At 60.3% G+C, this 19,837-nt stretch overlaps 2 protein-coding genes across 2 annotated transcripts; one reads left to right on the forward strand and one right to left on the reverse strand.

Moving 5' to 3' along the window:
* The first annotated feature begins 4,575 nt into the window (after positions 1-4,575).
* Positions 4,576-7,787, forward strand: MPEG1 (macrophage expressed 1). The gene has a single exon (XM_065839847.2). The coding sequence runs from the start codon at positions 4,642-4,644 to the stop codon at positions 6,790-6,792; it is 2,151 nt and encodes a 716-aa protein (XP_065695919.1). The 5' UTR covers positions 4,576-4,641; the 3' UTR covers positions 6,793-7,787.
* Positions 7,788-8,147: 360 nt separating this feature from the next.
* Positions 8,148-17,833, reverse strand: DTX4 (deltex E3 ubiquitin ligase 4). The gene is made up of 9 exons (XM_065839839.2): positions 17,521-17,833; positions 13,584-14,298; positions 12,610-12,671; positions 12,300-12,461; positions 12,129-12,190; positions 11,654-11,806; positions 10,781-10,942; positions 10,306-10,395; positions 8,148-9,928 (listed from the first exon to the last, which is right to left on the reverse strand). Exons 1-9 carry the CDS (start codon positions 17,729-17,731, stop codon positions 9,695-9,697), a joined length of 1,851 nt encoding a protein of 616 aa, XP_065695911.1. The 5' UTR covers positions 17,732-17,833; the 3' UTR covers positions 8,148-9,694.
* Between the last annotated feature and the right edge of the window lie 2,004 nt (positions 17,834-19,837).

Raw genomic sequence — 19,837 nt, forward strand, 5'->3', positions numbered from 1 at the left:
TGGCCTGCCAGAGCACTCCTCCCTGTTGTCCTCTCACTGGATTTCTTGGGACCTCTTGACCCACTGGGTCTCTCCTCCTGCCGTCCTTTTGCCTTTCCTTAGTACATTCTTGGTCTGCTGGAGCGCTCCCCCTCGCCGTCCTCCTGCTGGATTTCTCGGGACCCCTTGTCCCATATAGGACATTCCCCCCCACCACCATCCTGTTGTGTTTTTTAGGAGAGTCTTGTGATCGACCAGAGCGCTCCCCCCTTAACGTCCTCTTCCCCTTTTTCTGGGTGACTTTTGAGCCACTGGTGAACTCTCCCCCATCATCCTCTTGCCACATATATTGAGACTTGTTGATCCGCCAGAGCGCTTCCCCCACTCTCCTCTTGCCAGATTTACTGATACCTCTTGTCCTGTCAGAGCGCTCCCTCTCGCAGTCCTCTTTGTTCAGTTTGTAGGGTAGGAGGGGGGATCTCTGATTACAGAAAGGTCCCTTTGTTCTAGGAGACATTCCCTTGCTCCATGCTTCAGGTTGCCCATCTTCCCTCTCATTTTCAATGTGCACGTCCATCACCTTCCTCCTCTTCTTTCTTGATCCCTCGACTCCCGGATGAACTCAAATCCTCTTTCTTGATCACTCTTTCTCGTAAGTTCACAACCTTACTTTTCTTTCTTGCTTTCGCCTTTGTGAGCTGCTCCACCCAAACCGAAATGCCCTGAAGACAGAAATACACCCACCCCAAGCCCGTACAGTCACATACGGGGTGAGTCCGGTCGCTGACGCATCCCCACACCCCACCACAAGGCCACCTTGCCTTGGCCCCGGCCCCCCGCACAGGCCTTCCCACCAACCCAGCCCCTCCGTAGCAGCACAGTTTCCCAGCATGCACCCCACAAAGACTTTCTTTGCCAGTCACCCCTGGCACTTACAGCAACACACCACACCAGCATCAAGAGCCCTGGGAGTGGAGAGCTGGCCAGGCCCTCACCCCGGCAGGATCCTCTTCCCCTCCTTCACCGCTCTGCTCCCTGGGGGCAGCTCAGGCCTTTCCCTCGAGTGCACCCGCCAGAGACGCTTCCGGCCGAGGATGAGTTTTTTAATCCTTTCGATAAACAGGATTTCTTTGCATTTTAAAAACCTTGTACATCACTGACATTGACTCCTATGTCTCTTTTTACACATACATATGTATTTAGGGAATATATTTGATTCACATATATCATCTATTTCCACTGTAATATACATCTACTTAGACATTACATACTTGCATATGTATTTACACGTATATATCTGCTTAAACTTATACAGAATATCTGTTTATGCTTATATATATCAACACTTACCTAGATCTATAATATCTATTTATACTTATGCACCTGTTTAGCCTTCTCTTTGGACACAAATATATTTTTAGACTTGCAAATGTTGGCACATTATTACAATCATACTATTACATTTATGTATATTTAGACAGAGATACCGGTTCACACTTGGCGTGTGGCACGATGAGCAGCGACACGTGGCCGACTGCACGGCCCAAGCACGAGGGACACCCCGACCTGCCAGGGAAAAGCGCCACTGAGAGCCAGACAGAAACAAAGTACGTCAGAGCGCTCTGCCAAATACCGGGGAAAACACTCATAGCATTCAGCTGCCTCTCTTTTGAAGTGTTTAGAACAAATACCCATCTGCTTAAGTACACCTAATAAATTATATGCTGCACCTACCCAACAATTACACTTTTAATTATGGAAGTCAATATGTAAATTACACCATTTTATTTTTTTAAGTTTCATTTATGACAGGAAAATCAGTGAGACAGAAGATATGGGTTTACTTAAAAATAAATAAATATCCCCATTCCTGCAGTGCAGCATAAGGCTGCGAAAAAGGAGCGTCAGACTTGCTAACGCTTTTGGCTGCACTGCAGCACACAGGGGAACGCATTTCTGTGACAGCTCGACTGTCACAACCGGGAACCCAAAGGCAGCGGTGCCACCAACCTTTGCCAGGCCTGCTGTGCTGGGCTCTGCGGAAGGAAATGCACTTCGGTTGGTTGTTTCAAAGAAAATTAACAGCCCTGTTGTTGATGAGGCCACTGCCCACTACATCACCTGGGAAGATCCACTCGGAGGGCAGGTTCATCAAATGCAGCTTCTTGGAATGAGGAATGCTGCCGTTTTGGAAGATTTCTTACCAACTGAAGTCAGAACTACACACTGTAGGTTGAGGAAAAAAAGCCACGATTGAAACAATAACTCACCCAAACCACACCAGGACTCACTGCCACCAGTTACGAGGCTGAAAGTGCTTCTTGGGAACACCTGGCAAACACGCACAACAAAGCCGATTTGCCCAGGTGCGTGTTTCTCAGTCAGCTTTCTGAGTACTGTTCTAAGCTATTTTAAAAACCTGTTGACTGAAAAAGAACAAAGCATTTATCATGGAAGCCGGCTGTTTCTGCTGGACGTCTGAACTCTTACAAACACCTCCTTTCCTCTTTTAGTACAGAATCGTTTCCACTGTGTCATTTAACAGTAAGCTCACAGAAACAAAAGATTATGCTTTCAGGAAGAGAAAATAAACGGAGGGAGGTGAGCTCTGCGCTGGTGTACCATACTCCGGAACAGACCTTATTTCTAGTATTTGTGATAAAACATTTCGTATTAAAGACATAGAAGGAGAGTCAGTGCATTCTTAATGTTAAAGTCCACTCTACAAGTACCTCAGGAAAAGCGCAGACACGCATGGCAGACGCACCTTGCATGGGCAGAGCCCCCGGGACTCCGCCCGCCTCCGTTTTCAGGGTAGAAAAATCTTTCCATGATTCTTTCCTGGTGGAAGAAAGGGCGACCAGAGCGAAATGGTTGCAGCCAACATCGCTCCGCATCGCGCCCACAGCCCCGCACCGCCCGGTGCGGCTGCGCACCCCGCTCGGAACGACACCCCACGGCGCGCCCCGCTGCCCTGCTGGGGCCACGCATGCGCCCCGGCCCCGCCCCGCCCCGCCCCGCCCGGCCCCGGCCTCACTGATATTCAATGAAGTGATGGGGAGCAAGAGAGAGGACTACAAAGAGAAATATAAGACAAGGAAGAAGACTGAGGATCAGAGAGAGAAAGGTCGAAAGAAAAGGTGAGAGAGGTGGAGGAAAACAATCGGGATGAAGAGCCTGCAGAGAGGTGGAGCAAGAAAATAGGGAGGGAGAGCTGGACAGGCGGAAGGAGAACCACATTAAAGACTGTTTTCTACACCTTCGGTGACAGGGGTTGCACAAGCAACATGGGACAGAAAGAGGAAAAAAACAGTGGGTTTAAATGATATTAATTAAAGAACAACTCAAAGCACCGGCCAGCATCAGATGAGGCAGGGAACAGGAATAACCAAAGCTGGCTTGGGGTGCGCAGAGGTCAGGCAGGATGTGCTTACTCCTCCCACCCAGCCTTGCCATCTCTGAGCGTGTGGCGGCTGTCGCCGGTCCCAGTGGTGCAGGGTAACCGTTCCCAGGGCCCCCCTGGGCTCCTCGCTGTGCTAGTGAATGAGCTGGCCCTGTCAAGATGGTTTACAGAGCCCTAAAACTTTCAGGTCATCCTTCCCCCTCACTCCCAGTATTACCCTGGCAAAATCACACACACATATCTATAGTTGTCTCCCCTCCATCGCAGCTCTCACTTCAGCCTTGTCATCTGCCAGAACCATCCTCGGAAGAGGAACTAACCAGCAAAAACAGGGGAAGTGATCCCATCCATATGGAAAGAGTCACAGCTTTCACAGCAGAAGCTGCTTTAATGGTTTATTCCCCAAAACACACAGCAGCTGCCCCATGCCACTGAACATGGGGCCCAGCCGCACACCAGCATTCCTAGGCTCGGTGCCACCGGAACCACCGATCCTGAGCAGGAGGCGCTTCCTCAGCTGGGGGAAGGACAGCGATGGGCTAGAGGAGGCTGCGGAGGTCCCTAATGCAGATGGCGCTGCATGGGGGACACCTGTGCCATGGGCTGCCCCCCGTGGGGGAAGCTCCAAACCCACTAGTACCTGCCCAAGTGTCCCGGGCAGCCTCCTCCCCAAGAGAGAAGGGACACAAGCATTGCACTGTCCCCCACACTGAAACCACAGGGCACCGCTGCTTCTCCTCACCTCCGCCACAAAGGAAAGCCTTGGGGTCAGCAGCAAAGCCTGTGGGACCAGGGCCAGATCTCACCCCAACGTGTAAGTGGAACCCCAAGGCTGCGGGGCTGGAGACAGGTCCCTTGCGTGGCACGCAGGAGCCAGAGTCACCCAGGGGCACAGAGGATTCATCTGGGGAGCCACCCCTGCACCAGCTGAGGGAGGTTCACACAGCGACACTCCTCAGGCACAGTGAAGAGCTGTCGGGGAGATTTCTCTGTCCCTTCCCCAGCAGAGCAGCTTTCATGGGGAGAAGGAACTCTCTCAACAGGGAGGCAACAGGCAGGCACTTCTGCTTTCTGCTCCCCACCCGCTTGTCTCGGCGGCACTCCGTGTTTTCTCACATTCATCAGTTCTCACTTCTCCTTTCCCTTTGTTAATTCAGCCCCCAAAAGGAGGAACCACCCGTCAGCTGCACCCGGCAGCTCATTTCCCAGCTCCGGCCTCACCGCTCGGACGTCTGGTGAGGTCCCTGCACCGGGTCAGCATGGGCCGGGTGCTGTGGGGGGTCCTGCTCGCCTGGGTGTCAGGGGCTTGGGCAAGAGGGGCTGAGCTGCCCTCCTCTGCGGGGTCTCCGGACTGCAAGAGGGCCCTGAACCTCCCAACTCTGGAAGTCCTGCCGGGGGGGGGCTGGGATAACCTCAGGAATGTGGATATGGGCAGAGTCATCAACCTGGGCTACTCACTGTGCAAGACCACAGAAGATGGATCTTACATCATCCCCGATGAGGTCTTCACTATCCCTCGCAAGCAGAGCAGCCTGGACATGAACTCTGAGATCATCGAGTCCTGGAAAGATTACCAAAGCCTCACCTCCGCCTCCATCAACCTGGAGCTGTCCCTCTTCTCCTCCATCAATGGCAAGTTCTCCTATGACTTCCATCGGACCAAGACCCACCAAGTGAAAGACCGTGCTGTCACCACTCGAGTGCAAGTCAGGAATGTGGTTTACACTGCCAAGGTCGACCCCGCAGCAGTCCTGGACAAGGGCTTCAAGAAGCAGCTGCTGACTATTGCCAGCCACCTGGAGAACAACCAGACACGGATGGCCGATTTTATGGCGGAGGTGCTGGTGCTTAACTACGGCACCCACACCATCACCTCCGTGGATGCCGGAGCCAGCTTGGTGCAAGAGGACCAGATCAAGGCAACCTTCCTGAAGGACAGCTGGGCCACACGGAATGCTGTCACTACCTCGGCCAGCGTGGCCTTCCACAGCATCGTCAGCGTGAAAAACCAGGAGTCCCTGAACAGCAGCTCCGGCTTCACCAAGCAGTATCTGGGTAATCGTACCAACTCCAGGGTAGAGAGCGTTGGCGGGGCCCCCTTCTACCCAGGCATCACCCTCAAGACCTGGCAGGAGGGGATTAGAAACCAGCTGGTGGCTCTCGACCGCTCAGGGCTGCCCCTTTACTTCTTCATCAACCCCAGCACCCTGCCAGAGCTGCCCACCCCCACGGTGAAGAAGCTGGCCAAGCGAGTGGAGATGGCAATCCGCCGCTACTACGCCTTCAACACCTACCCGGGCTGCACAGACGCCACTTCATCCAACTTCAACTTTCACGCCAATGCCGACGACGGTTCCTGCAAGGGCACCATGACCAACTTCACCTTCGGGGGAGTCTTCCAGGAGTGTGCTGGGCTGGCCGGCCCCGACACCAGCGCGTTCTGCCAGACACTGGAGCAGAGGAACCCCCTCACTGGGGCCTTCTCTTGCCCCACCGGCTACACACCGGTGCTGCTGGGCATGCAGGAGCGGGAGGAAGGCCACAGCCACCTGGAGTGCCACAACAAGTGCATCCTGGGCATCTTCTGCCACCGTGAGTGCCGGGACGTCTTTTGGCTCTCCCGGGTGCAATTCAGTGCCTACTGGTGTGCTACGAGCGGGCCGGTGGCCCCAGACTCAGGATACCTCTTTGGGGGGCTGTTCAGCACCCACAGTGCCAACGCCATCACCGGTGCCCAGTCCTGCCCCTCGGGGTACCTCCCACTGAAGCTCTTTGACGAGCTCAGGGTGTGCGTGAGCCAGGACTACGAGGTCGGTGGCCAGTATGCGGTGCCTTTCGGGGGCTTCTTCAGCTGCCAGGCAGGGAACCCCTTGGTGGGGCGGCACCAGGGCACTGCCAAAGACCCCCAGGCCAAGAGCTGCCCCCCCGGCTTCAGCCAGCACTTGGCGCTCATCAGCGATAGCTGCCAGGTGCAGTACTGTGTCCAGGCTGGCATCTTCACAGGGGGCTCGCTGCCGCCCGCACGCCTGCCGCCCTTCACCCGACCCCCCAGCAACCTGCCGGCCATCGACACGGTGTTGGTGAGCAGCGGGGATGGGGACAGCGCCTGGGTCCGGGACGGGCAGAGCCAGGCATGGCGGCTGGCCCAGCCAGAGGAGATGAATCACGCGGCAGAGATGGTGAAGGGCCCGGGGCTGACGGGGGGCGAGCTGGCTGGCGTGACCGCCGCGGTTCTGGCAGGGCTGGCCACCATCCTGGCAACAGTCTGGTACAGCCGCCGGAGGTACAGGGCCAGGGGGTACAGCACAATGGGAAAAGGGGACAGCCAGGCATCCGTGAGCCCCGAGGACAGCACTGTGCTGAGTGTGGGTGAGGGGTACCAGCAAGAGACAGAGGGGCTGATGGCGTAAGCATCATCCTGCCCTGCAGCTCCCAGGTGTTGCCTTGTGCCCCAAACCCCAGCAAAGCCCCCCGCCAACCCTCCTTCCTTGTGCCCCAAACCCCAGCAGAGCCCCCCACCCACCCTCCTTCCTTGTGCCCCAAACCCCAGCAGAGCCCCCCGCCCACCCTCCTTCCCGGGGCCAAAGCTGTGCCGTGCCACCAGCCACCTTGGGCCGAGGGTCCCTGTCCGCACCGAGGTCCCAGGCTCACCCCTCCACAGAGCGACACAAGCTCTCACCCTCCACCAGACCACCAAGCTCCAGCCTTGAGCCCCTGGGAGGCTCCAGGGCCCTTCAGACGTCCCTCCCCACTGAGTGTGGGGGCCGCCTCTCAGGGTCAGCCCATCATGGTGACCCCGGCACCTTTGCGTCTGCATTCCCTGCTGCAACCAGGCCCAGGGCTCTGGCCCTTCAGAGATAACCGAGTTTCCACTGAGAGTCCTGTCCCGGCTGTGACCCCACCCCAAAACCAAACAAAGGGGACTCATGGCCCTTCAACAGGTTGCTGGGGACACTGGGCCATACAAGAAGGAAACACTGATCACAGTCATCCTCATCGCCTCAGGCTGCACTCAAAACACCGTGGAAGCTGTGCAGCCCCCTGCCCTCCCCCGGAACATGAGAACACCAGCAGGGCTCCGGTTCGTGCCCAGCGGAGATTTGCTGCCTGTACAAACCTTGGGCCAGGGTGTGCGCCGCAGCCAGCTCTGGGAACAGCCCCCACCCCCGGTGCAGAGCCCCCCAGCTGCTGCCGGCACCAGGGCCGGCACACACGCATTGGCAACGCTTCGCGAGTCACCCACCGATTCCTGCCCGCAAGCAGGGGGCAACCCGTCTCCATGTATATCTATCGGGATAGATATACACACGCATGCAGAGAGGCACCGGTCAGCTTTATTTCAGCCAGCAACTAACTGCACAGGCAACGTGGCATTAAAACAGAAAAATAAGTCATGTGGTGAAAAGACTGAGTCATGTTAAGAGCCATCAGGCCAGCACCCGGGGAGGATGGGGAACCCTGTTTCCTCCCCTAGATCACAGGAGGGGTTTTGCATAGCTCCAGCCAGGGCTTTTCTGTGGTGGGGAAGACCTGGGGCTTGGGTGGAGGAGAAATCGCAGCACTGCAGAGCTGCCCAAAAAGGGGTTTTCCTGGGGAAAGAGGTTTCCTCCCTTGAGGTAGAAGATAACGTTCCATGCTAAGGACAGCTAGGGTCAGACCCAGGCAAAGGAGCACTGGGGAGATGAGGGGTGCCTGGCCCTCCCCACAATGCCCCCTCGCTCACCTGGCCACACAGACGACGGACAGAAGACAACAGAGAGGCCAGGCCGTGCAGGGACAGCGAGCATCCCTTGCCATCCGCTTTATTGACCCCCCCACCGGCTCCGTGGGGTGGGCAGCTGAGGGTGACGCACCCCCCCGGCCATGGAGAGGAAAAACGGTGATGACAGCAGAACCACGCACAGCAGGATGGGTCCGGGCACCCCTCCCAACCAGAGTCCCCTGGGGCACAGGAAAACCAGGAGGGGAATGCAACAAGACAGGCTGGGAGGCCCCATGCCCTGGCAGCAGCGGTGCAGGGCTGGAGACAGCCTGGGCAGCGGCGGCTGCTGCCCCCACCCTGCTCCCCAACCCTGGGGGTGTTGCAGGTCCAGGGCACGAGCACAGCCAGTCCCCATGAATGGGAAGAGCGCCTCCGGGACAGTCCCCAAAGCCATGGTACCCCCCAGCACTGCGTCACAGGTGGCTCTGAGAGGCCCTATGAAGTCCCCGGGGGTTGGCAGTGTGACCCCCATGCAACCCTCCCACCCCCAACACCCACACTCCCCACGCCAACCCCCTGGCCACAGCCCAAAACTGCTGTGCCAACGCACCGCCAGCCATCTGCCCCGCCGGGACCCACGAGGTGGTGCTGGGACCCAGCAGGAAGGACAGCAGTTCCCACGCACACTGTGCCTGGTCCCACCGGGACCCACTGGCGACAGCCCCACTGTGGGGCGCTAACTGCCTTCGGGATGGGGCTCCTGACGTGGGGGAGTGGTGCTGCCCCCACCCCATCGCCCCCGAGTGCCACTGGGCTCAGCCCCACAGCTGGCCACAGCATGACCTTCCCCCAGCGCCCCTCCCAAAACACCACCAACTATAAGTACATATATACGACAAACCCCAAAACACGAGGTATATAAAAATTCAACACGGGGACGCCCCCATAAAAAGAGTTCAAGGAACCCACTAGCGGGGGGAGGGAGTCAGGCCAGGAAATGTGCCTCCCCCCCCTCTCCCCCCACCCTCCCCAGCACACGGCAGGGGGGGCAGCCCAGACAAGGGGATCCTGCAGGGCACAGCTCAGACACAGCCAAGAGGAGAAGGGGCACGGGGCTGGGGGCCAGCTGAGGCAGATTTGGCCCCCCTCAGCCTCCGTGGACACAGGAGACCAGCGGGGAGGTACTGGACAGGACAAACGAACAAACAGACGGCTGAGGGACGAGGCAGAGCGAGGGGGACTCCCATGGCCCCCCTTCCACCCAGGCCAGGTCCCAGCACCAGGTGGGTGTCAGAGGTGTCCGACGGACGAGGAAGTGGGGGAGCCTGGCACCCCAAAGCCCTCGGCATGGTGGCAGTGGGGACCGGACAGCCAGACCAGCACAGAGCCCCGTGGCTCGGTGCGGCTCAGCTCCCTCCTTGTGGGAGGGAAGAGGATGGCCAAAAGGACCTTCTCCCATGTTCCCGGCCAGCCTGGGGCTGCTCTCACCGGGTGGGTGCCACCGGCAGCAGGGTGCTCCAGGTGGCCCCTGCAAAGCCGCGAGACGGGTTTCCCCAGCAGCCTCATCCTTGATGGGGCACACAGGCACCCCTTCCCTCCCTGCCGCGGTCTCAGTCCTTCTCCTGCGTCAGGCTCTCCTCTGTGATGCCCTGGGCCGCCAGCTCAGCCAGGACATTGTCCAGGTAGTTGATGTCAGGGTAGCCGTGGCCAGTGAGGTTGGAGCCAAACTCTGTCTTGTGGTGGATCTCATTCCAGATCACTGTGTCTGACTCACCTGTGGTGCTGGAGGTCCCGATTGCAAAGATCAAGCGCCGGTCCCAGGCTACCAGCAGCAACTTCAGTACCTGTCAAGGGGAGAGGTGGGACAGGCAACAAGGTAAATGCATGGGTGACACAGCCATTTCTGCACACCAGAGCACCCTGGTGTGCCCCAGCAACATTGGCAACCCACAGCCAAGCCCTACCAGGGAGCTCGGGATCCCAGCCCAACCATCACCAAATAGCGGGACCACGCTGCAAAGCTCCCCCAGCACATGGGAACATCACTGGGCATCTACAGAGTATGCTGGATGGGCTACAGGCAAAACCTCCACCCAGCATCTGCCTGCATAAGCCCCATCTGCTTTTCCCCATGCTCCAAATAGCTGCTCGCTCCCTCCCCACCTCACTATGCCCTTGAGCATGCCTTGGCCAGCCCGAGCTGCCTGGGTGAGCCCCTCACCTTTCTGCCCTTCTCGCTGTCTGGCAGGTAGCAGTGCCGGGGGAAGCCGCGGGCAGTGAAGCTCTTCCCAGGATTCGGATGCTCTGGTCCCTGCAGCATGTGGAGTGGGAGAGGAACAAAACCCTTTCAGAGCTCAGAATGATGCTCTGGGCACAAAGTAACCCCCCCAGCCTCAGCGGATGCAGAGCTGCTCGCTGCTGTACTGGGCAGCCACCCTCCAGCATGGTGGCCCTCAACACCACGGTCCCCTGGCCACCAGGCAGAGTGGGTCAGCACTTGAATGCAGAGGTAGCTGGGAGTTCCCACAACATCCTCATGGTCATGGTCGCAGAGATCCTAAGACACTGTTGAACCCAGAGCCGTGAGGCAAGGCATGAGCTGCAGCATGACCCAGGGGTGACGGAGCAGTGACAAGGGCCACCAGCCCCACAAGGGACCACCCACGTACCCCACTGTGCATAGGGCCGGGCCGCACCTGCACTCCTGGTGGGATGTTGTAGATGATGCGGATGGTTTTGCAGTCAGAGTGGCCCGGCAGCGCATGAGGGATGAGGTGATACTCCATCTTTCCTGGCGGCTGCGTCCCCGTCTTCACCCCATAGATGGTTTTGCAGGTGGGACACTGCAGGCTCCCATCCTGAGCAGGAAAAGAGGGGAACACCATGAAACTGGTATCCCCTAGCACTGAGCCAGACCGGACACTTTGTCCTTGAGCAGCACCGAGCGACATTTTCATCATGAAAACAGTGATTTCGAACACACTCAGGAAACAGGGCTGGGAGAATTTGCTACAGTGAGCCAACTTCAACCAAAAACCTGAGGTCTGCATTCTCTTCCTCATCATTTTACGGTCCTTCCTATTTTCCCCACCTCTGTTTTGGGTTTGTTAGTTTTCGTTTGGGTTTTTTTTTCAAAAAGGGAAGGATAATAGACATTTAAAAACCCCAAACCATGTGAAACGCATTTTCCTGGGAATGCTGAGCACAAAGGCCACTTGCAGGGGGCTCAGGAAAGCCCACCTGTGGCTGGAAAAGCTCTGCCCGGCACCAGATGCCAGGGAGCTCTGCTCAAACAGGCAGGGATCAAAGTTCAGTGCCACTGGCCCTGGGGAAGAAAACAAGGACATAAAGCTGGGCATAGTGGGGGAAAAAAACCGCACACAATCCTACTTTCTGATTTAGCAGTCCCAAAGTGCTTGCTGCTGCTAAAAACAGAACTCCCCGTCAGGGCGGGGGGTCAGAGCCCTGCGGGCAGCAGGACTCGAGCACCATCCCACCGAGGACAGGTGGGGCTCAGCACAGGTCCCTGGCCCAGGAGCGTGGGCACCCTCCGGGCTGCAGCCTTGCACCTTGTTGCCGTTGTTGTACATGGCGACCAGGCAGTGGAGGTGGAAGATGTGGCCACATTTCACCAGCTTCCCCACCAGGTCAGGCTTGACGGCCGGCTGGGGTCCCTTGTAGCCGGAGGGGGCAGAGAGGCGCTCCATGCAGATGGTGCAGTCCTGTGCAGGAGGAAGGAGAGGGTCAGAAGGGTGGATGCAGCCGGAGCCTCACCGATGACACAGGGCTGATGAGCTGCCACGCTCCTGCCCAGGGACCAGCACCCATCCCTGGTGCTGTGCTGTCACCCCAGGCCACCGCAGGGCCTGGCCAACACGTGCATGCAGCGTGCAGCCCCTCTTTGGAGGGGGACGGGGACAGGGCAGAGCCACGGGGGTGGTGGGAGACCCCTGTGTGGCACAGAGGCATCGCCCGTGTCCCCAGTCCCTCTTCCCAGAGCAAAGCGCCCCGGCGACACCCCAGCACAACCCCCGCTGCTCTCACCTCATCCGGCGGATGCCGCACCTTCTGCAGGTATTTTTTCAGTACCTCCTCCGGGGTTTTACCTGAGGGAGAGCAGGAGTCAGAGGGGCTGGAGGGCAGCACGGGGGACACAGGGGACAGGGGAACCAGTTAGGGAAGGGCAAACAGGAACAGCAGCCAAGTGTTTCTCACCCTTCTTGGCCTGTTTCTTGGTGGTCTTGCGACAGGTGTGGGAGATGCCAGGGATGGACTGGATCTCACTTTTGCTGACGGGCGGGGGATGCAGCACCAGCTTGGGGGGACGTGTCAGGCAGACTGGCAGCCCAGCTGCGCTCATCAGGATCCCGGTGATCCCTGGATGAGGGGGTTAGAAATGACACTGAGGAACAAGCATCACCCCAAACCCAAGATGTTCCCCCGAAAACCATTCCGCTGGAGCAGGCTCCCCACAGGAGGCCAGCACCTGCGGGCATCGGGTGCCCCACTGCAGCCCCATCCTCACCTGCCAGTGCTGGGTTGACGGGGCTGGAGCCGGTGAGGTTCTTCACGGGCACAGTGGGGACCCTGCAAGGAGCCAGCAGAGACCACGTCGGGGGCAGCGACAGACACCCACTTCCCTGCAGCCCCCGGGGCCAGTGGGGGCTGGACAACGGTTGCCTGAGCAACTGTACAGGCTCTGGCTGGAAACGGAGACTCCCCCGACAGGGCAACCTGCCCCCCTTGCCCCACTGCTGCCTTTTCTCTCACTCTTTAGAAACCCTGCCTGTGTTTCCATTCATGGCCCCTTTCTGTCACCACTCCCTGAGCCTGTCTGTTGTTTATTTTCCTCTGTTCTCCTACGGCCGCTGTGTCGCTGCCGAAGCTCTTTCCACCCCCGCCCCTTGAGGCTCTCTTCCATGGGAAACTTTCCCAGCACGTCAGGAGTGCAGGGAAGGGGGAGAACGGAGAGGGAGAGGAAAGGGGCCAGGCTGCAACAGAAGGCTGATGGCGGAGCCAGACAAAGGGGAGAAACAGGCTCATTAAATGCCCACCCATTTCAAAAAATGTGTCTTGGAAGGGTGGGGGTCTGGAGGGACCCCTTTTCAAGGGGCCTGAATGGCTTTTCTTCAGGCCTTTCACCGTCCCCCACCCATCCCCTGCCACCAAGAGAAAGAGCAGCTTCAGCCTACTCATTGAGATGCACAAGCCACCCTGTCCCCACTCCCATCCTCGCGGGGAAGGCGAGGGGCCCCACAGAGACCTCCACCTGCGGGAGGCTGAGGACTGCTGAGGTTCATCTCCCTTCAGGCTCAGGGGTTTACAGCACCCCTGCAGTGGGGAGGGTCCACAGGGCTGCAGTCCCTGTGCCCCGGGGAGGGGAAAATAAAATTAATTTAAAAAACCTAATATATATATATATATATATATATAAAAAAATACCACACTGCCCCTGTTCTCCCCCCAGCTGCCCTCTCGCTCCCACACGGTGGGACTCACCCAGAGGCGATGAGCACCCGTGACTGGGCGATGGCCAGGCGCTGGAGGTGGCTGCGGTTCAGGGTGCCGAGGCCAGGGTGCGACGCCTTGCTGCTGCTGGCGCCGGGGGGGCTGGCGGCAGAGCTCAGGGCTGGCGTGCTGGCCGCCTGCCGCCGGGCACCCTGGGCTGCGGGCGGCTTCAGCGAGCCACGCGCCACTGCCACGCTGTCGGGCGCCTTGGCCCCTGGGGCCGGTGCGGGGGCTTTGAGGGCAGCGGGTGGCGCGGGGGGGGTTTTGCGGGGCTGCAGGGTGGCGGTGCCAGGGCCGGTGGCTGACACGGTGGCTTTGACGCTCATGACCAGGAGGCACTGGGGACAGGTGCAGGTGGGCGCCGGGGGGGCTGCCGCTGCTCCAGGGCTTGCTGGCCAGGACTGCGACTTGGGCAGGGTGCCCGACACCAGCGGGTAGACCATGTCGAGGCGGCGGCGGACACGGCGCTTGCGCTGGGTCTGCCGGTTGATCTGGCCCATGGTGGCAAAGTCAATGACGTAGCAGAAGCCAATGGCGCTCAGGTCCACCCACGGGTGCTGCTTCTCGTAGGCGCGCTGGATGGTAATGCCCACGTCCATGTCGTACGGCGTCCAGGACCCGCTGTCATTCTCCCACTCCCACACGACACCCTTGCCTGGCGCTGACGATGGGTCGTAGTAGCTGCGCCGGACAGGACGGATAGTGCCTGGGGGAGGGTGAGAGATGCTGTCAGACCCTGGTGCCAGCACCCACCCGCAGGTAGGGAGCAAAACCACCCCAACCTGTCCCACCGGTGACGTTCGGCACGGGGACACGACACCGAACCGGACGGCTCCCTGGCTCAGCTGTTGTCCCCGCCCTGCCAGGGGACTGGTGTACCGCGGTCCCCCGGGGCGCTGCCTGCAGGCCACCCCGCCACCAGCACACCCACGGGGCAGGGAGCCCCTGGGCTGCACGGGCACTCCCAGTGTGACCTGCATGAGGGAAGGGCCAGTTTCACCCCCATCAGTTTATGGTGGGGCTGCTCTCCCAGCCCCACCATGCAGCCACCCAGCCCTGATGGGGAAACACAGAACCACAAACTTGGCTGCTCCAACCCGTTCCCGGGACCCGCCGTGGGAGCCTCATGAAGCCAGATGCGTAGGCAGGACCAGGTTCCTGCAGTGCCCACGAGGGCCCCGTCTCCCTCTCAGCTACGGACTGGGATGGGGGAATAAAAGATTTAAGGAGGCAGGTCTGAGCTCTGCAGCAGCGACGCACACGCACTCACACGCGCGGGGGGCATGGCTTGTGCCAGCCCCACTGTCTGCAGCTGCAACAAAAACCCAGCCTGTGGCACAGCGAAAATCCCCATGAGGCTGAGCACAGGGGTGGGAGTAGTGCCTCGTGCCCAGCTCCTGCTCCCCCGTAAGTAAGCATTAAGAGTGGGATGAGAGCACAAAGCACGAAGGCTTTGTGGGTTGCACCCTTATTTTTCCTAGGTGTTTCCTTTGTCAACGTTCCCAGGTGACTAGGACACATTCAAAGCACAGATGCAGATTTTGGAAACTCCTAGAATGAGGAGAAAGTCCTCCTCTTTGGGATGTTTCACAGCACAGCAGGGCAGGCTGAACACGGCCAGGCTCAGGCAACCGATCCCATCCTGAGCATGCTACTAGTGCCCAGAGATTTTTGATTAACAGGTGGGATGGGCTGCTGAGCATCGCTGCCTCCGCACCCTCCTGCGAAACGCCATACTCAGCCTCACTGCCAGCGGCAGGAACAAGAAAGCTCGAAGGGAAGAAATAACAAGCCTGCTTCTTCGGCTTTTCACCACGTGTCTTGCAAAGCCTGCAAGAATTTCAGTCCCTTTTCAACCCCCTCCTCCACTGGGAGCAGCCGTCACCATCAATCCCCACACAGGACCACTTCCCACGAAGAACTGGGTTCAAAAGGAAAAGTTGCTTATTAGCAGTAACGACAGGCACCCCGCTATGGGAAGGAGGTGCAGGTGCACCCCAGGCAAGCCAGGCCACCCATCCCTGTCCTGCACAGGGGTGCCGGGGGCAGGAGAGTCCCTGGCGTCAGCAGCACAAAGCGGGGCCGAGGGGAGCGGGGGTGATTTATCCTAATCCGGCGCGAAGCGGGGAGGGCAGTGGCGGCACAGCAGCATCTGGCACTCCCCAGGCAGCAGTGTGGGAACCCCGCCGTCCCCCAGCCCTGCGCAGCCAGCCAGCCTCCCATTCAGCAGGGGAAGAAAAGGGACAATAGCTATTCATGGCCCGCCAGGGTCGCGACCCCCCCAAATCAGAGCTGTTTAATGACCCAAAATACCAATATCCCCGGCAACCCAGCGAGAGACAGAACAATCCCCCTTTCAGGCCTCCTCCCCAGGCGACAATAGCCCTGAGAGGCTGGCCCCAGCCCACCGAGGTCTCCCTTCCCCACAGCCCGGGCAGGGGAGGGTCACTGCCAGCCCCCTGGGCCGTGGGGGGAGGAAGGACAGTGCGAGCACTCCACTGCCCCAGCAGCCCCTGTCCCAGGGACAACAGACGTTGGCTGGTCCCCTTCCCATGGCCACCACTGGGGTGCTGGGGGGCACAAATACCCTGTGCCAACCTGTCCCGACATGTGCCTGTGCCCCACAGCCCAGCTCCCCCGGGACGACACGTGCCCCACCACCCTGGGGACCCCCATGGCTGGTCATTGCCCCCCCATCCCCCCCCAAATACCTCCCTTTACCTGTCAAAGCCACCACCCTGGGGATTCCCCACCCACCTGTGCCCTCCCTGAGCATCCCCCCACCTGCTTGCACCCCCACCCTAGGCACATCTGTAGGCTGCTGTGACCCAGGGCAGGATTTGGCCCCAGGCACCATACAGCATCAGGCCTTTGGGGCTAATGGCAGCACAGAGGGAGCTGGGCATGGTGGGGCAGGGCCCTGGGAAGGGTCTGCAGGGGACCAGCTCCACGCACAAAGGAACTGTGGAACGGGAAAGGAAAAGGTTGTAGCAGGCAACAGAGCCCGGGGAGGTGCAGCAGGGAGGAGGGTGGGCAGCACAACTCCCTAAGGGACCAGGAATGCATGGGCAGGGCCGGGCGGCCCAGGGTACAACAAGCACCTGGGGAGCAGGTGGGATGGCCTAACGCAGGCTGGCAGCCCTGGGTGGCGCGGCGGGGGCGGCAGCGAGCAGGGCTGGGCAGCGGCATGGGACAAGGCAGCAAGGAGCAGAGCTGTGGGCAGGCAGAGCTGGGCAACGCAGGGTAAATCCAGATACACTATGGCACAGGGCAATGCAATCCAGGATCAGGTAGCATAACACGGCACGGCACCCAGCACAGCCAGCAACACGACGGCAGAGCAGGCAATGGGACAAAACACAGGGCAACGCAGCACAATGCAATATGGGACTGGGAAAAGCAGTGCAGCACAAGCCAGCTCCAGATCAGCAGAGCAATGCAGCATGGGACCCAGCAGCACAGCATTGTGCAACACCGTGCAATGCAATTCCAGGTCAGGCAGCGCTGCACAATACCGGACCTGGCAGCACAGCCAACTCCACACCAACCAGTGCAACGCAACGAGGGACCTCACAGAGCAAATCCAGCTGAGCCGCGTCCGGCAGAAAAGCCCCTGACCGCGCAGGCAGCGCGGGGCCTGGCAGCACAGCCCGGCGAGGCCAGGACAGGGCAGCGCTGGCGGGAGCCGGCGGCTCGGTGCGGTGCAATGCAGCTGCAGAGCGGGGAGCACGAACTGGAGCGGGAGCGGGCGGTGCTGGAACGCGCAGCACGGTGCACCTCCAGAGCACGGAGCACCCCGCAAGCCAGGCCGGCAGCCCCGGCACCGGGCAGCGCTGTGCGGCGCAGAGCGGGCCAAGGCCAGACCGGGGAGTCCGGGGCAGGGCCCGGCCGGGCTGGACACGGCGGGGCAGGGGTCCAGCTGACTCACCCGTGTCCTGGCGGAACTGGTGCATGGACTGCAGGTCGATGATGTAGGGCGCCAGGCGGCTGTCGGCCTGGCCCAGCACGACGCTGCCGCCCGCTCGTGGCCCGCCGCGGGCCACCGCCTCGATGTGGTGGCTGACGGCCGGGCTGTAGGGCCGCCAGCGCCCGTGCTCGTTCAGCCATTCCCACACCACCACGGCCGAGGCCAGCAGCATGGCTCCGCCGCCTCCCCCGGCTCCGGCCGGCCGCTGCAGCCCGCCCCGCCGGCACTCGCATGCTCGGCGCGGCGCAGTGTCCGCCAGCGGCGCCGGCCGGGGCCGCCCCTCCGCGCAGCGCCGCGCCCCGCCGCCAGGAGGCGGCCCGCCCACACCGAGCGCGAGGGACGGCCCCGCCCCTGACGTCACCGCGCCCGGCCCGGCGGCACGGACCATCCCTCCGGGGAGGGGGGGGAGGAACGCGGTCAGGACGAACCATTCCCGGCCCGGGGGGGGGGGGCGCGACCGCGAGCACCCCGCGGATCCCGGTGTCCCCGCACCCGGCACCCCGGGACCCCTCCCGGTGCACACTGTTCACCCGCAGCCGAGGACCCCCGGTGCTCCCCACACCCCCAACCGGGACAGCAGCGCCGACGCCGCAGGGAGACCCCGCTGTGCCCCCAGCCCCCCAGCAATGGCAACCAGTCCGGGGGTCACACACAGTGACACGCGGTCTGAGAGCGTGGAGCGCCCCTTCCCCGGTCTGCAGCTGTCCCCGGCCGTGGGCCCTGAGCAACAAACATGGGTCCAAAGCCCAAAGTCGCCACGTTTCCCCAGGGGCACTGGGCTGTAACCCCAGCTGTCCCTGCTGCAATTCAGCCTCCCTGGGAAGCGCTTTCTGGGGAGATTTCACGCAGCTTCAGCCTGGTGTGAGACTGCGAATCCTTCAGGAAGCTCCTCCACGTACCTGCGCCTTGGCTTTGCTGTGCAAGTGGAACTGGTGCAACCGAACCCCGTGTGGCCCTGCTGGCAGCGCCACCCGGACATCTCTGCTTCACGGTGGCCACCTGGAACCAGAGCAGACAGCGCTGGCCCTTCCCTGCAGTGCGATAAAAACCTCATCCTGAGCTTATTCTTCTGCTGAGCCCCATGAACAGCATCACAGTGACCCCCTGAACAGCAGGATGTCACCAACAGGCAGGTGCTGCCACCAGATCTCGCCTCGTTTAGCGCTCCTGTGCCCAGACACAAAACCCACTAGTTTTCTTGGATATTAAACAAAACACCCACCATTGCCTGTTTTGGGGAGAACTGTACAAATTGCATCTGTGTTCCATGCGCACAGGTTTACCAGCACAAGCAAGTGCCCTGGTCCATGGTCCACGTCGGCTCGAAGGGCGACCCATCCCCAGGACACGGGGCCCCACGGCGCTGCCGCTCGACGCTGCCCAGCTCCCGGCAGCCATGCAGCCCCTCTGCTGACAGACGTGTGTCCCAGCACCGCCGAGCCCGCGGAGCAGCCGCCAGCAGCGCTCGCAGTGAGAAACCATCAGCAAGATCTTTACAGAGGAAAGAACGGAAGAAAACACAAGGGGCGAAGAAGCAGGTGGGAACTAACGGCAGCGATGCCAGCTGGCTAGCACTGTGGTGAGACAGGAGGCCAACTGCAGAGGTCCAAGCAAATCTGTCCTTCTCCCAGCTTGCCCTGGATGCAAGTGCGACGCAAGTGCACAGGGGCTGCCAGCAGCAGGAGCCCTGCCGGCCAGCGCCCCGCTCTCGCCAAATCAGTGTGCAAGTTCTTCCCTTTGGGGCTGCGACTGAAAAACAGCATTAAAACCCAGCAGGCTTGGACCTGGCCACATCTCTACTGCACGGTGGGCACTTGCTGGCAGGAAAAGCTCAGGACCTGGTGCCTCTCACTCAGCCAGACCACGGAGGTTTGGGTTCTGGTTTGTTGTTTTACGTTGGTTGCAGTGCCCAAAGCATTGCGGGTGCTTTGCAAACAGACGTGCCCAGTACTGCTGGCACGGTGGCAAGGAGGGAATAAGGAAGGTTGCAAAAATGGTGATTTGTGCTGCTGGTCACAGCTCGTGGAAGCCCCTGGAGCAGGATCCTCCTCCACCTTCAATCCCCTGTGCTGCTTCAGCTCCGCAGCGGCCAAGCTCAGCTGGCAGCACGGCCACAGCCGACCCGGAGGATCGCGTGTCTGGGGCTGCTGCCAGGACCGGGGCCGGCTCCCCGGAGGCGAAGGTCACCTCGGGCGCTGGGTGAGGGAAGAGGGGTCTGCTCCTGCCCACGTGGGTCGCTCGGTTCAGAGATGGACGTGTCTGCAGACACCCGGCCACT

Source organism: Patagioenas fasciata, chromosome 5, assembly GCF_037038585.1.
Source record: "Patagioenas fasciata isolate bPatFas1 chromosome 5, bPatFas1.hap1, whole genome shotgun sequence".
NCBI classification, from domain to species: domain Eukaryota; kingdom Metazoa; phylum Chordata; class Aves; order Columbiformes; family Columbidae; genus Patagioenas; species Patagioenas fasciata.